This window comes from Pleurodeles waltl, chromosome 1_2 (genome assembly GCF_031143425.1).
Source record: "Pleurodeles waltl isolate 20211129_DDA chromosome 1_2, aPleWal1.hap1.20221129, whole genome shotgun sequence".
Lineage (NCBI taxonomy): Eukaryota > Metazoa > Chordata > Amphibia > Caudata > Salamandridae > Pleurodeles > Pleurodeles waltl.
The window spans coordinates 167,806,517-167,823,939 of NC_090437.1; the positions used below are offsets into that span (position 1 = coordinate 167,806,517).

The 17,423-nt window shown below is 45.7% G+C and overlaps 1 protein-coding gene across 4 annotated transcripts in view; it reads left to right on the forward strand.

Moving 5' to 3' along the window:
• Positions 1–17,423, forward strand: part of LOC138298826 (zinc finger protein OZF-like) — a 206,471-nt gene that overhangs the window by 136,311 nt on the left and 52,737 nt on the right. For all 4 annotated transcript variants that reach the window (XM_069236907.1, XM_069236906.1, XM_069236908.1 and 1 more), the window contains exons 3-4: positions 2,600–2,710; positions 12,465–12,578. In XM_069236907.1, coding sequence (XP_069093008.1) covers positions 2,600–2,710; positions 12,465–12,578 — 225 coding nt within the window. The remainder of the gene's footprint in view (positions 1–2,599; positions 2,711–12,464; positions 12,579–17,423) is intronic.

The window sequence follows — 17,423 nt, forward strand, 5'->3', positions numbered from 1 at the left end:
TTCGAGTCTTCTGTGTCATGGGTTTTTATCCCTTTTTCGCAATACCTTTCCCCAAAATTCTATTGGATAGTCGCTACACCCCACCATCTTTAACCTTTCAAATTATACATTAAGCAATGCAATTGTCACTCCACGATAATTTATAACACTTTGATTGGTCTTCCTAATTGACGTCTTCGTAGGTGGCACATCCGGGGTTACTTCATTTTCTGGCACGTTCTTCGGGTCAAAAGTTCTCTTTTCCATGGTCGAATGTCCTTGGATGTTTCAACTAATGTTGCAAAAACGTATAAAAAATATACTAAAACAACTAGCATGCGAGTGAGAAAGATCCTCACTTGCAACATGAAACAAAGAAAAGAACACATGCTGGGTCATGGCCTTTTGCGAATCAGCACACTGGAGAAACAGAAAAATATGCTTTAAAATGAGAGCTATACAGCTAAGTTTTCAGCTCATGCTAACTTAAGATTTATGGATTCTAATAAATGCAATCTTCGCAAATGTTAACACATTCAATTAATCATAAGCAAGCAATAATTTCTTAAAGTCGACATTTTTATATGTGTATAATGATGACTTCACTCTTATAAGTATGTTAGAAATATTTTTTAAGTAAATATTTTATGATCGTTTTGTATTCGGCATTGTTAGGTATAAGCATTTTACATCTAAAATAGATAATATTTAGATTTCGCTCTCTCAGGCTTTTAACATTGGAGCAGGCCTTTAATGGTCGGTATAGCCTGCTGCGGCAGGCTACTAGGCTATAATTATTATTCACTGGAATACGTAGGAAAGAGGCCTTCTACTCCTGTATATAAACTGAGGCAGTATTAGATGGACTAGAGAGGGAAATGTCCACGTCACAACTTCTTATTCCACTGCTGATTTCGGAAACAGGAACAGTGGCTTCTGGCAAATATTTTTTTTTTAACATAAACTTTATTGCCTTATTAGAATATAACTGACATTATGCAACTTCATGGTAAGTGAGGAGAGCATTATGATATAGTGTTTGCGTGACATATAGCTGTAGCCACAATTGAGTATTCTAAGATTCATAGATCATATTCAACATGTATGAACTAGCAATACTCACTGTTCCCTCCCTCCTCCCCAAATGTCCCTACAACTATTTCAAGCTACCAGTTGGAAAAATAAAAAGGTGCGGTGATGCTAGGCCATTGGAGCTGCACAAAAACATGCGGAGAACAATTACCATTAACCACGTTTACACTCGACAACATTCCAGATGTGAAATATGGTGTGGGTGTGGGCAAGCACAGGTAGGCAACTAAGCAAATGTGTTTTGTGGGTTCCCCTCAGAGGTAGGGATGTGGTGGAAGCACTTCATGTCACATATATTAAGGTAACATGCCTACGGCGTGGGTTTACACATTTTGGTCCACGTGTTCGTCCGTTTGCCCCTTAAACCGGTCCAATAACATATCCCACTCTAAGAAGATGGGAGTTTTTCGTAAGCCTCTGTACTCTTCCCTATATAACGCAGCTCCCGCTGCTAACCCCCATTTAGACTTCAGGCACTTAGATAGCCTGAGTCTACAGCAAGATTGAGAACTAATGGGACTCTATAGGATACAGACATCATGCTCATTTTGGGATACTGACCATTTATTTCTTTTGACTACTCAATCTTCGTAAAGTAATGTTGAACGTAAACATGAAGAATTACAAGTAGATAGCATGGGAATGAATATGTATTTGTGTGGAAGCAAAAGACTGTAGGATAATATTGGTGTGGTACAGATGGTCAGGTGACAGTTGCACTGTCACGCCAGGCTTACAAATCCTTGTAGGTTAATGATTGCCCTCTTCTCACCCCTACTTCTTCCACAGAAAAACACAATAAATTATTTATTTATCTAAGGCACTTTAATAGCTTTACAATTCATGTGTGCCCCTAAAAGTTAAGCTCAGGCAACCGGATAAATTAAAAACATGATCACAGCTGTATAGAGGGCAAGCTCGTTTTTGTAGGTGCACACTACTTCTGCTCAATCAAAGCATGTGTTCCTGGCTCCCCACATGCGATCAGAGTCGAAGCCCTCCCAAGTAATGCTCACTTGATCGTCTTACAATAACTGCGCTGTCAAGCCTGTCCATAAATAGTGTACAGATGAGGCAAATTATATAAACCAACTTAAAATCCATAGTTAAAACTGATATCATTGTGTAGGTAGTAGGGCTGATGAGCTCCAGGTCTGGCTGGTGCATGCGATGCATCATTCATAGATTCAGCCATGCACCCATTGCTCTCGTCAATGACAGGAGCATCGGGGTCCAGGGCTTAGACATGACAACAGCAGCCTCTTCAACCACGTGACACGAGCCTCCAAATGAGCGGCAAATGGATCTTTGCAGGAAGTTCTAATGATTATTGAGGTCTCCAAATATAAACCATAGTACAGTATGCTAAATGGTCAAAGGAGAACCTCTACCTGTATATGGATCCCACCCTACATATCTATCTATTTTAATCCATGTCAAACATTTTGTTATCTTTAGTCATTACTCATGAATGATGATACCGCTTATAGATTTGTATATTAATACATTATGTTTTTGTTAATAACAGGTCCCCTCATTGCTGCCTCTATCTTTTCATTAAGAGTTAAAGAAAATGATGATGTATGCCCCTTCGACAGACCGGACCCGGAGAAAAGCCACAGTATTAAAAATTTCACAAGTAAGTGAGAAGTCAAAAATAGTTTGGAGATGTTACAACTAATGTTTTCACAGCACACTCTCTCAACAACACCCACGTATACATTTATACAGGTGCATGAATATTTAATTCCGCAACGTGGAAGAAGCAATTAGAATTATTCCCAGCCCACAAGCTCCTTTTGCTTTCTGGAATCTCAGTTCCCTGCATCATCCCCATTAATGTCAAGGTAATGGTGGATCAGATTGGTTTCACAGTCACTGATGGAATACACAGAGGTTGTTACTGTTTGAGGCTTGGACTCTTTCTGTCAGTTCTTTGGCTGCCCATGAGATGCTTAGCGCAAAATATAGAACTTTGTTGGTTTGCTTGAATGTTCCTGAAGATAAGATTAATAATGGAGAGAAATGTTAACAAGAGGTCTTTGCAGATTTCAGTTTTCCAGTTAAGAAGTCATTAGTGGAGACGGCGATGTTGGTTTACGCTCCTTCCAATTTCTCTTGCCTAGTCATAAACTGATTATTTGTGGGGAACGTAGTCGTGGAGTTTGTCTAGTTTTTTTTTTAAATTTCATATATTTCATACAATACCACATCCACATGTACACTCTTGAAGCAGTTGTACATTTATGAGCACATTTATAACATACTTGGTGCCAAGACTTATGAACACAGTGTGCGGAAGAGAAGATGGCAGATCAGTGTGATTGTTGCGTTGGATTGGGTAATACTTGTGGGTCCCCACTAAATCTGTGTCACAGTGGACAGACCAGGCGTTGGATCTGTGCCAGAGATAAAGTATTGCTTTTAGAGAACTCAATACCTTGCTGTTCAACTTGACCAATCTCCAATAGTACATGGGCAGTGCCTAGATACCTGCAAAGTTCATGTGCGCTATACATTTTATTAAACAGAATTGAATGGGACTAGACTTGACAGGATACATTTATGGTATTTTGAGCACACACTGTCTTTTGGGCGGTACTAACACTATGTCAATCATGGTGAGACCAAAGATGCATGCACTGTCTTCCCCTTGCCCTTAGTAGATTAGGTACACGCTGCATCATTCAAATCATTGTTATGTCTGCCAAAGAAGAAAGAGTGCACACCGGAGTGCAGTTCAGTTTTTATCGACCTGGGATCAAAATTTAGCATGTTTCAAGGTGTCTGCGTATTTGTTTGGTGAATACATCTAAAGAACAAGAGAGCAGAATGTGAATTACTGAGCCTCCTGCCTACCAGCTTTTTTGCATCCAGAAATGGAACTTAATCTGAGTATTGGTGCTGAATTGATAGGTTTTTATGTAGAGGAAGCATTGGAGCTTCACAGTCTGTACCAGCTTTGATTGTTCTGGCTTCCAAACTTGTTAACATCCTTGTGCTCGAGAGAAAGCTTTCTTGGAAAGAAGGGAGTATTAAATCAGGTGGGAATAAAGCGGTTGGAGAGTGGAGGAGTGGTACTGATAGTTCAGGCAACCTAAACCCTCTCACTCTTAGTGTTCCAGCCTCTTCTTAGACTGGTGGGAGGAGAGAACAAGTGAGGACAATTGCTGAAAGAGCAATATTCTGAATAACACTGATGCATACACAACTGTAGGGCATAATCAGAGAGAACTGTGATTGGATAGATCTTGAAATAACACCAGTATAGGTACAAAAGATCCAGGCCAGACAGTGGAGGACTGAAATCTGAGGCATGGGGGTTCAGAGTTGGCGGTGGCTTGGAGAGCCGAGATGGTGGACAGGTTCTAACGGGGTTCCGCCACGAAGCTCTGATTACACTGTGTTTATCTGCCAGTAGGCACTGCATCAGGTGTTACAATACAGCAGACTGCAGCAGCCACGACCTGGAGTCTCTGTGGATGCCCACAGTGCGGGTGGAGGACTGGCCACTGCAGCGGTGAGGATGCTCATGGTGCTGAAGCGCACGGCCTGGGTCTGCTGGTGTACGCAGGAGAATGTGGCAGCTGCATTAGGCTGCGGATAAGAGGTGGGAACGATGGCAGCGACCCTGCTTTGTTTCTGGGAGGGAGCCGGGCCCCTGGGAGGACATCGCTGATTAGTGGGACGCCTGAAGGATTGACGCTGGAGAGAGGTGGTGAGTAGGCCTGCAGCTGAGGGCGGACGTACAGGAGGTGTGGCTGGTCAGAGCAGCTCCCTTGTGTGGCCATGGCCGCTCTTGCCTAATGGTGCAGGCCTCATCGGCGAGCACACTTTTGACAGAGACAAGCCACTTACTCCCCCCGAGGCTCCGATGGAGTGGGAAGTAAAAGCATCTGCTGATCGTCTGGCCTGCTGTCACTCCAGCTGACGTAAGCACCCTCGGGAACAGGAGGCCCTACGTCTGCCTCGCCTTGATAGCGCTGGTGAAGCCTATACTGCAAGACTCACCTGAGGTGTGCTGTCCTCCATCCTGGCTGGGGCCACCATGCGGCCTGAACTTTGCATGCGGGGGTACCATGAAAGGTGGCCAAGCCCCACCTCTGCCCCTCTGGATGGAACAATGATTCTGGGTCTGCTGGTGTGCGCAGGAGAATGTGGCAGCTGCATTAGGCTGCGAATAGGAGGTGGGAGCGATGGCAGTGACCCTGCTTTGTTTCTGGGCGGGAGCCGGGCCCCTGGGAGGACATCGCTGATTAGTGGGACGCCTGAAGGATTGACGCTGGAGAGAGGTGGTGAGTAGGCCTGCAGCTGGGGGCGGACGTACAGGAGGTGTGGCTGGTCTGAGGGGCTCCCTTGTGTGGCCATGGCCGCCCTTGCTTAATGGTGTGGGCCTCATTGGCGAGCACACTTTTGACAGAGACAAGCCACGTACTCCCCCCGAGGCTCCGATGGAGTGGGAAGTCAAAGCATTTGCTGAGCGTCTGGCCTGCCGTCACTCCAACCGACGTAAGCACCCTCGGGAATAGGAGGCCCTACGTCTGCCTCGCCTTGACAGAGCTGGTGAAGCCTATACTGCAGGACTCGCCTGAGGTGTGGTGTCCTCCCTCCTGACTGGGGCCACCATGCGGCCTGAACTTTGCATGCGGGCGTCCCATGAAAGGTGGCCGAGCCCCACCTCTGCCCCTCTGGATGGAACAATGATTACAACGGGCGCGTAGGACACACTGCGCGCCACTGTAAAGAGTTTTTGGCAATATAGTGCCAAGCCTGTAAGCACCAATCTGATGTGCGATCCCCTGGACTGGCACACTCGACACAGCTGCTTGCGACATGGGGCTGTTTGTGCTGTTGCGCCTTCTCAGATGTCTCCTCGTGCAAACAAGCAGGCCCTCTCTTCTCAGACCTGCAACATGGATGATGTCCTCCTACAGGAGTGACCCACTCAGTGATGGATCAGGCCTGCACCCGACTGTTACTCAGCTCTCTGCAACTCCCAACTGTTCTACCAGAGCGGGCTGTCGGTGTCTAATAAACTGGCAGTTAAGCTGCTGCTGTGATCCTCCACACAGCTGCACAGGTCTGGCCCGCTCCGCCCCAGCAACTGGCGCTATGGGTTCTTTGCACTCTAGAACCGGCAATACCTCCCCAGCACCAGGCTCTGGCTCCTCAACATTCACCATCTGAAAGCTGGTTACCGTCCTGGTGGCGATGGAGTGCCGTAACCCATCCCAGGACAAAACAAGGACATCCTTGGAGCACAAGATTGATAGGGTGGTCACTGATCTCAACTTGCTTCACTCCGATCATCGTAGACTGGTGGACAGGACCCGCTCCCTGGAGCACAACTTGAACGACCTTGCCCCTAGCACCTGCCAGATGGAAACCTCTGTGCAGACATTACTTGATCGTGTGACTGCATTGGAACATAGAGTGGAAGATGCAGAAGGACATACCAGGAGAAACAATATTTGTGTGGTGGGGCTCCTGGAGGGAGTGGAGGGTAACAATGCTGTCTCCTACATAGAGCGGTGGATACGTGATCTGGTCCTGTCTGAGTTGCTCACGCAGTTCTTCTCTGTTGAATGAGCCCACCGTGTCCTGGCACGTCCACCACCACTGTGGTCGAATCCAAAGCCTGTCCTGTTCCACTTGCTTCATTATGTGGACAGAAACACTAAACTGCACGAGGTGAGGCCATTCCCAGGCAATTCCAAAGTAATTATGTTCCCCGATTATACCATCGCTGTTCAGAAGCAGAGGAGCTCCTTCTTATCTGTGAAGCGGCAGTTGTTAATCCTCAATTTGAAGTACTCCCTTCTTTTCCCTGCAAGACTTCGAGTTGTGGCTCGGGGGAAAACACGGTTCTTTGATGCCCATGAAGCCACTTGGGAGTGTCTGGAATCAACAGGCCTGTCCTGCCAATAAGCATCGTCAATGACCTAGAGTGGAGCACGGGGTCACAGCCTAGTTGTCGTTGAGGTAGAGGACGCCACAAGACTCCTTCCCCCCTGACGGTCAGGTCATGCTCTAGACCTAGAACAGATTATACAAGACGGACGCCGCACCGTGCAAATTCTGGCAGCTACCAGAGAACCACCACATGTCTCTGACCTTGGGGAGGGGCCTGATAGTTTTGGCAGTGAGGATGACCCTCTAAGAGGGGACCCTTCGAAGGCCGACTCCGCAGCTCCACCCGATGTGATGCTGCAGACAGCAGAATACATAATCTGAGTTGGAAGCTTCCCCAGATCTCCACCCACACACTTACAATGTCACTTCTTGCTGTTGTCACATATCATCTGACTATACTTATGTGTCACTTGCCTGGGATTGTCAAGTACTCTGAGGGGTGTCATACTTGCTCTTCCTCCCTTCCTTTTCTTGCCTAACCTCACCCCGTCCCGTTTCCCCCCTTTCCTATCATACTCCCCGATTGTGTCGTTTACTGAGGCTCCGTATACATTTCATTGTATTGTTATGAAGCACGCTATGCCAAATATCCTGTTATTGCCTACCCACTTGCTGTATCCAAGGCTTCCACTGTTGGGCTTCCTCGATAAGCCTCCTTTGTAAGCACTTCCTTCCTCTACCCTAGTTGTGCTGGACTACGAAGTTCTGGTAGTTTGGGCTGATACTGGTTGTCCTAATGGTATTTCTATTCTCTGTCCTTGCAACATATGTTTGTTTTTTGCCGCACTTGTTTGTGGGTAGATGGAGCCCGGCCTTCCACTGCCCCCCTGCGGTCTGGTATCTGAGTGTTGGCACCCCCTTGGCTGCTACTGCGCCGATGTGGCTCTGGCCCCCCTCATTTTACGATGAGTTCAGTTGCTATACGCTCAGCCCCTGATCAGAGTCAAGACCGGCTCTGCCACCTCCGGGCCCAGTTGATTGGCAGAGGACCCCACCAAGACTGCCTCCTTTCCCCATTGCCCTTTTCATTGGCAACGGAGTCATTTGTAGTGGCATCAGGGAGAGGTCTGGGGCATTCCACTGGGTATCAGGCCACTTATTGTGACCCTTTATGTGGATGATCTCCTCCTGTATCTCAGAAACATCTCCAATATCCCTTATGAAATCGCCGAAACACTGCAGTGTTTCGCCTCCTTGTTTGGACTGCGCTTGAATTGGGCGAAGTCATGCCTATTCCCTCTTGAACTGGGATTGCAAGTCCTGGGTCTCACGTTCTTCGGTATGCCCATCCCTTGGCAGCCCAGGATGTTTTCATACCTGGGTGTTTGCATATACCATTCTATAGAAAATCTGTACGTTGGGAATCTCAAGTGCACGGTTGCATCTATTTGAACCCAGATGACTTTCTGGCACATGCTACCACTGTTGGTGATGGGACAAGTGAAGATGGTGGTCCTCCCCTAGTTTTTATATTATTTTTCCAATTTACCTCTATTCATCCTGTCCAAATTCTTGGAACTTGGAGCCCATGATCAGGGAATTAATCTAGAACAAGGGCCGCTGTAGAGTGGCACTAGCAAAATTATATTTGCTGCCAGATTAGTGTGGTATTGCAGTGCCGAATCTGGAACAATATTATTTAGCCCCGCAAATATAATGGGTGTCTGGTCGGTCTCGGCTACCACCCTGCCACTTTGGATGCTATCCGGTGTCCCCCATCTGTTCCATCCAATCATGCGCATAAGGGTACCAGACCCACTGCTGTTGGACCTTGCACAGATAAAGAATGGGTTGCAGTCCTAGAAAGCCCCACTAACATACCCTGCAATGCAAGATGTTGCCTGATTCAGTTTTATATACTACACAGGGCCTATCTCACCCCTGCTAAATCAACCTATACTTCCACTGCGCTTATGAAGCCTGTCCCCGATGTGCTCTGGTGGAGGCGGACCTACTATAAATGCTGTGCTCCTGCCCCTCTCTGCACTCTAATTGGCAGGGTGTATCTGCTCGGTTTTCCATTTGCACCGCACGCCCGGCACTGCACACATGGGAAGCATGTATATTGGGCTTGTTCCCTAGGGCTAAGAAACCTAAAGTGACCTCAAAGTTCCTAGACTTAGGCCTCTTGATGGCTAAACACCTTATCACCAGAAGGTGGAAATCCTCGGAGCCCCCCTCGCTTGAGGCGTGTATGCGGTTCCTTATGGTGTGGGCACAGACGGAAGGGGTGGCACTGCAGAGAGAAGATAACATGGGGTTGCGCAAGTACCCATTGGCTTCCAGCTGGGACTCAATATTGTTTGAGCTTTGAGTGCTGACGCACAGGGTGGATGAAGACGCCCTGGACCCCTGAGTCACACTGGGGAGTTACTGTGGTCTGGAAGAGAGCCTCATGTCCTGTCCGAAGCCCTATCACCTGGCCTCCTTCTCTGTCACGATCTAGGTGAGCCAGGTCTGGCTTGGGTTTGTGGCTGCGGCGTAGGGATGCATGGCCGGACGGGGTGGATCAGGGCGCAGGGGGAAGAGAATTGCTGATACGGCTCCTGTGCAGTTGTTATTGTTATTAACTGAATCATTATGTTCTATGAAAATGCTGAATCTTTCTTCCTTTGTTGCAAAGATGAGAATAATCAGTCATTATGGAGCCACTTCGGTGTTACCAAAATTCTGCATCGCTCCATACCTCGATGCCTGGGGATACATGTAGGCCCCTGGTGCCAAAATCTTGTTTTTATTCCCTTGCATGACAAGATTGTTGTTAACTGGTCTATATACCTTTGGGATAATACATGTTTGGGTTACACTGAATGTACTCAGGGCTGCGTCCCTAACTCACTTTTACTGCAGATAATGTGTACTGATTGAAGCCATCCTAAACCTGAATAAAAAGTTTTTTTTTTTTTTTTTATGGAGATGCAGAGTTGGTTAGAAACCTGGGATTGTATTTTTGCACTGTCAACCATGTTATTTCCTCCCATCCCCTTGCTGTCCTTTCCCTTGAGTTATTTAAGATAGCCCTGACTTTTAGAAACGCATAACTCGGGTAACACCAGTCTAGAATGGCAAAAGATAAGCAGAACAAACAGTATAACTAAGTTCCACAGACCTAACAGATAAAGTACCCCGTGTCATACATTAGAAGGATTTGCAGGTCACCAAGGAATTCCATAACCATATAGAGGAATGAGGCTGAAGGCCAAGTTCCTTTTTGAGGTTATGGAACTCTGAGATGACTTGCAATATCCTTATCATATACGACACATGGTACTTTATCCCATATAATACATGGTACACCATCACCTTACCAGAAACCACTTAAAACCGTGGGGCATAGCTCTTTCATCTAAAAGAGAGAGCATGTATGCACACATAAAGAATAAAAATAGAACCTCTAGTGCAAAATTAAACACATTTAAACCTGTTAAATATTTATTGCAAAAAGATAATAGAAACAGGCCAATACAAGTCAGTTTAAAACAAAAATGCTCCAGTAGCTTGAATCTATAGAAACATGGAGAAAGATTCTGACTTTTCTATAGTAATATATGTATAAGGAGTGCTAAAAATAAACTTTTTTTCTGCTTTTCACTGTAAGCTAGAAAAATAGAGCAGAAGAAAGATAAGCAAGATTTGATTTTTGTTGCTTTAAACAGCTGCTCTGTAACCTGACCTGCCTTTCACCTCGGCTGGCTCTGGCAGCAGGCATTGTGATGCCAGAACCCATCACAGTTGAATTTTGATGTCTTTTCTTTATCGATGACTGGGTGCACCACAAGTCGCCGATGATAAATAAATTAGAGATAGGTTTTTATACATGGATAGCAGAATCCCATATATTATAAATGTATAAAGGAGAATGTTGAATTAATAAAAACTGGCACACCAATTGGAACTAAAAGACAGAAGGAAAGGGAGAGGAAGTTGTGGCCTCTGTGGCCATACTGAACGTCATACAAGGTACTAGAGAATCCCCGAAAGCCATGAAAGGCCAAAAGGGGAAAGACGGGCCTAGCAGAGATGACATAAAGAATTTGGCAGAGAGGGTCCCAAAGGCAGAGTAACACGGTCTCTGTTGTATTTGAAGGTACTTTGGTTTGAATCAATGGAGGGCACAAGTGACTCCTTGCTATATAAATGAAGTTAGAAAATAGAACTGCAGCTGCCTGAGAGAAATCCAGGAGAAGTGCTACATGGCTGGCCTATTTCCTAGAGGGTTGATGGTTTAGGATCTCATTTTGGAAATATTTTGTCAGATCCTGTTTGTGGGCCAGGGGCAATGAGTGCTTACTGACCCTCAACTGTTGGGATTAGAGTCTTTTACCACTGATCTTCTGAGCCTAACCTACAATGATACCGCAGACTGGGTATCAAGTACACCCTTTCAGTACCTCTAAGGCTCGCAAGGGTGAGCAGTCAAAGACCCTCTCATCCCCCACCTTTGGCAGTCACAGGTCCTCTAACTGGGTAGTTAGCTCCCACAGAGTCTGTATAAGTCAGTCTGCTCCTACTGATGGGTTATAACTTCAGTATTGTGCTGCTGGGATGTACAGGATTACCAAGCTTGGTCAGAAACTTACAGGGGGGGCCTCCTGTTGTTAAGATTCAGGTCAGTGCTGGTTACATTCCCTTGATTCAGTCCACTCTTCTGAGATATTCCATACTATGAGCACAGAGGCTGGGCTTCTCTTCAGGTAGTCATCTCCTTTCCCTCTCTTAACAGGCAAAGCAGGATCCCGGGCACACCCACAGTTACTCCAGCAAGATGATGCAGACTCCAGGTGATGTCCTTTCATCTCTCGGAGGCTGGCTATCAAGGATACCAACCCAGGACCCCTTTGTAGTTCTTTGAGTAATTTTGTGGAGTACTTCCTTCCTTTGGTCAGCAAGAAACTGGAAATAAAGCCAAGTGGGATTTTTAGGACCCACAGGTATTTTCCAGACAAATGCAAGTGTACTTAAGCCAGCTTTGTCCAGATAGGCACCCAGTAAGACTACACTACTAGTTTGTAGGTAGCATCTTATTTTAATAACCCTCGTAACCTTGCTTTATGCTCAAACTTAATCAGTTCCAGTTTAGGGCTGTGTAATACTTGGTACTTAAGAGGCTCAAAGACTGTACAATCATTTAATTAGATTTCATAATGTGAATTTTCCTTGTCTGGTAGTTACATTTTTAAATTCTGTTTTATTGCACCACTTTCTCGCACCCCGTACCAAATCTTGCACATTTAACCCCAAATTTCGCAAGTCAGTCTACCAAAAGTAATGACACGGATGCTTTAGTCTCTGCCATACCTCTGTTTGTGAATAGCTGCCCTTGAGTTTTAGGCTCAGTGGCTCTTATCACAAAGCATTTTGAAAGATTTACCAAGTGTGATTCATACAACAAAGGATTTACATTTGATTTTGGAACTCATCCTTACGTTTATGGTTTTTTGTGAGCAAGTAAAGTAGAGTTATCTGTCTTCATACTACAGATGGTGCGGCTGTCAATCCGGACGTGTTATGTAGGGTGAGCAGACAAGAAACCCTACATCTGAAGAGTCACAAGGGCACAGATGGAAGAGCAAAGAGTGACTGCCATATCACAGGTATAGATACTATTCTGATAAGTGCCAGATCTATCCGTTGTGCACACCTCCGGTTGTCCCCCACTTAGTTGAGGCAAAAGGTTTCATATTTCATCCGCAGTTTTCCTAGGCTTATACTATGTCATGGCTGGCTGACTCCAAGTAAATGAATGACTTTGATTCTAATGTGTCATCTTGGTGCAAGGGGCTGATGATGAGGAGTCCTCTGTGCATTGGCACATTTAGGTGCGTGCCTGCAGTGACTCTTCGGAAATATGACCCGCAGTGCACTTACCTCTTTTCCTACTAATTCTAATTCTCAGACTAATGTTCAATTTAGCATGGACCTTCTATTTTTTCGTAGTAAATCTTCCGCCTAAAGTGAGTAATGTCTCGGAACTGCTGAGCCTGAAAGGAGTGGGTGGTTCCTCTGAATGTATCTTTTGTGGATTCCATGCGAGATCTGTAGTTCTAAACTAGATGGTGAAATGGACATTTTCAACGGCTAATGTGTCTTTTCCAGCATGTAATTTCAATCTGAGGAATGGAGTTATGTTTCCCTACGTATGAGACTAAAAAGATTTAACAGTCTACCCTTTTTCACATACTGTACCTGATTCTGTGAAAAACTCTCCTATTGACAAGGCTGAACATTATGTCATCGTTAAAAAGCAACATGTCAATGCTTGAAACTGATTACTTAGTTTTAACAACTCAGCAGTTCTCAACGGCATTAAATTATTTTAATGCTAACGTTTCATTTGTTTGAGGAAAGAGGTTGGACTGAACTTCCTGAAGCAACTCCAACCACGGCTCAGGTCAATCTACGCACCTGCTTTTCCAATAACACAGCGACTGGTAATAACTTGGGGGCATATTTAAGAGCCCCTAGCGCCACCGAAGCGTCACTTTTACTGATGCCCCGGTGGCGCTTTGCACTGCACCTTATTTACAAGGTGGCGTTAAGCCACTTGCCACTTTTTGTGGCTTAACGTCACCTTGTAAATATGGCTTCTTCACACGCAGCATTTTGCTTGGAAGGGGCGTGCATTGGGTGTTGCTGTGGGCGTGCCACAGCAACACCCATTGTTTTTTATGCTGCTCCAGATTTTCCTTCCTGCACAAAAACAATCTCCCCCTCAACGCAGCCATCCTTGCACAATGGTGCAAGGCTTGCTGTGTTGGCGCACAGCAGCAAATTCAGCGCAGGGGAAAACACAGGGGTGCGCCATATTCTGTTAAATTCGGCACAAGTCTGCGTTGTGAAAATGACGGTGCACGACGCTACCAAATTTGGTGTAGCCACGCACTCTGTAATTTTCCCTTAAATCTGGCCCTTGTTCTCTTGGCAGTGTTGGAGACGTGTGCAGGAAGCTCTAAGCACATCGTGGGTTTGCACAAAGGGGCATACTTCGTAAGGAGTGCTGAGATTTGCAATTTTTTGATTAGCCCATGTTAGTTTGCTCAGTCTGTGCTAGAGCGGTTAGGAGATTACCCTTTGTTTAAATCCAAGCTATCCTCTTAACCTGATTTTCAAGATACTGAATCCTTCGTAGGATCTCCCATTTCCTAATGACCCTGCAGAAGACATATATGGCTAATCAAGTCCTGCAACTGCCACTAACAACGATGGCTGGATCTTTTTTCGAGGCTTGTTTCATGTGACTGAATCTTCCATAACTCTTTTGTTAGTGTGTGTTGTTCTTTCCCTGAATGGTTTGCTGGTATATGTGATGAAAGATCCCAGAAAAGCTCTCTCCAAAGTGGGAACCAGACCCCCACTATTTTCATGAATGCACTGGGAAACTAAATCATCCCTGAGCGCACAACATGAAATCATGCATGTGCCGAATTTAGGAGGTGCTTGGCTCCTTTTAGCAGCACAATACTTGGGGTACCATTGCAGGTACTTTTTGTCCATTTTAATGATTTGGTGTGTTTTTTTCCACACCTTTATTTTACTTTCGTTGTATTTCACCAGAATTTTCACAGTTAAGGGACGATCCACTTGTGGATAAGAGTTGCTGGACTCAACTTAATTATTTGTCCCTCCGCCACCCATCACACACACTTTTACAGGTGGTATCCTTGGCCTTAGCCATGCCCCCTTTGAGGCTGAGCCTTAATTCTGGCATGCCACTTGGTGTCTCCCCCCAGATACTGGAGCAGCCCTGTAGGGTTGGCTCTCCCTATTTCCTTCTAATGGGCTATTCTCATGATGACACTTACTCTTCACTTCTGTTTCTTCTACGGTGCGTGCACCGAATTTAGGAGTTGCCTGGTAGCAGTGCCTTACTTGCAGTACCATTGAAAGTACGTTTAGTGCTTTTTAATGATTTTATTTGTTTCTTCCACACCTTTAATTTAGTTTAATATGATTTCACCAGTATATTCACAGTAAAGGGAAGTTGCTGTACTTCAGTACATTATTTGCTGCACCCCTCCCTCCCCACACACACACTTTTACGGGTGCTAGCCTTAAACTTAGCCACGCCCCCTTCGAAGCTGGCTCTTAAATCTGGCATGCTAGCGTGTCCGCCCAGCAGGCGTGCTAATGGCAAGCCCATCTGTGCCCGTCTGCACTCAGATAATGCCAGGGATGCTGCCAGTTTCGATCCAGAACCTACTACTAACAAGTTAAGACGTTATTCTCAACTTATGGATCCCTGTCCCATAGGCACTAAGGGGATCTGTACAATGAAGAATCATCTCTTCAGTAGTGCAGGCAGTGATTGCCCAAACTGCAATTTTCACGTCAAAACGGCTTGTGCCACTAGGACATCCCTCCTTTTGGAGAGGGGAGAACACGAAGGGATGGGAAAGGTCCCAGACAAGCGTATAAAGATTCTTGGTGCTCTTATTAATGCCCACTCACTTATTAAAAATAAAATTGAGATTTATGACTTGATTCTGCCTGTGGACTGCTTGTCCATAACCGAAACATGGGCCACAGAGGACTCTGGACCTGATTTGGTTGGGGCGGTCCTGTCAGGGTAAGTCATTTCCAGGCTTGATCGTCAGGGCCATAGGGTGGAGCAGGCTAGCGATCATAGCACATGATGCCTTTAACAGTGCATTATATTCAGTAGGTAAGAACATATAGGTTTCCTCGAAGGTAGTTATCTTCAGGCTCAAACTCTCCGCAAATTCCACTTTTCCGGTCTCCTGCTGTATTGTCCTCCGAGCCCACAAGCTAATTTTCCCGCAGCTTGGTGTCAGACTTGAAAAACTTTTCTTGTGCATACAAAATGTACTATTGTTTGTGATTTTAACTTTCATTTTGATGATTCCGTTTGTAAAGACTAGTCCGCCCTACTTGAAATTATGTCAGATTTGGGATTTTCCCAGTTGGTAAAATCTCCAACCCACTTAGCAGGTAATACCCAGCATGGTATACTCCGAAATCAACCCGATCTCATTATTGATATTGTCAATCCTCTCACCTGGGCTGATTATCTGGTGATCTCATTTAAAGTTCTCATTGGAATCTTCCCTGCCTCCAGGAAGGAAGCAATAGTTCACTTCCCTATTGGAGAAGCTCAATGCTGACACATATGATTTGAAAAACGTTCACTCTAGATTCTTACTGCCTGCTCCTGCCAAGATGCTGGAAGAACACATTAATCAGGAACATGTTAAATAAATTGACCCCCCTGATATCCTTGACCCGTCTCATAATGGATTTAAGAGTGGCCACAGTACAGAAGCGGTGCTTATTGTGGGTGCAGATAGTATCCGTCGGCAGGTTGATGAGGACAGGACAGCTCTCTTAGTGATGCTTAACTTGTCTGCATCCTTTGATACCGTCTTGCCCTTCTGTTTGGTATGACTACAGCAAACTAGTATCAGGCGCCCCGTCTTTCTCCACTTTTTTCTATCTGATAGAGTGCAAATTGTCAGCTGTGGTGGTTACAAGGCAAAGGCTTTCAGCCTCCCTTCTGGGCTACTCCAAAGCTTGTCCTTTAGTCCACCTTTTTTTGATTTGTATGTTGCCCCCTCTTGCTGAGCTAGTGCACTCTTTTGGTGTTCAATTTTTAGCCTCTGCAGATGACACACTTGTTATTGTGCTTATCTCCGATAATCTTGCCTTTCTGGCGGAGAAATGTAACCAGTGCATGTCAAGTATTTGTAGCTGGATGAGAGATAACTTTTGAAAACGTAACACGGACAGAACTGAGATATTATTGTCTGGTCCGGAGGATTCTGTGTGGTCTGACATTTAGTGGCCGCAGTCCTGCTGCCCACTGCTCACTCAGGTGAAGTCAGTTAAAACTCTTGGTGCGATCTTCGATAACACTTTTAGCTTTGACGGACAGGCCAGCTGTACCACTAGAACATATGTCTTTTTTATTAGAACTTTGAGAAAAAATTCCCCTTTCATTCCTCCGTAAATGCTGCGATAAGTTATCATCAATCTTGTAACCTCTTGTTTGGATTATTGCAACACATTATGGCCCTCATTAGGACCATGGCAGTAAAATCTGCCTACTGCCGTTGCGACGGCCGCCAGAAGACTGTTGCCGCGACTACCAGCTGTCCGCCGGATTATGACCACAGACAGATTTCCACAAGAAGGATGGCGGAAATCTGGCTGTGGCCATGCCGTCGGATGGCGGTAAGGTGGAGAAGCTGCCAGCAGCAGGGCCACAGCAGTAGACCGCCGCCGGCCGTATTATGACAATAATACGGCCTGGCGGTTTTCTGCTGGCGGACGCTGCTGCTGGCAGGGGTCCCCCGTCTCCTGCCGGAGGACCCCCTGACGACAGGTAAGTCGGGTGCTCCGACAGGGGAAGGGGTTGGAGGGGAGTCTGTGTGTGTTTGGGGATGTGTGTGTATGTCTGCATGCATGTATGTGTTGTGTGTTGA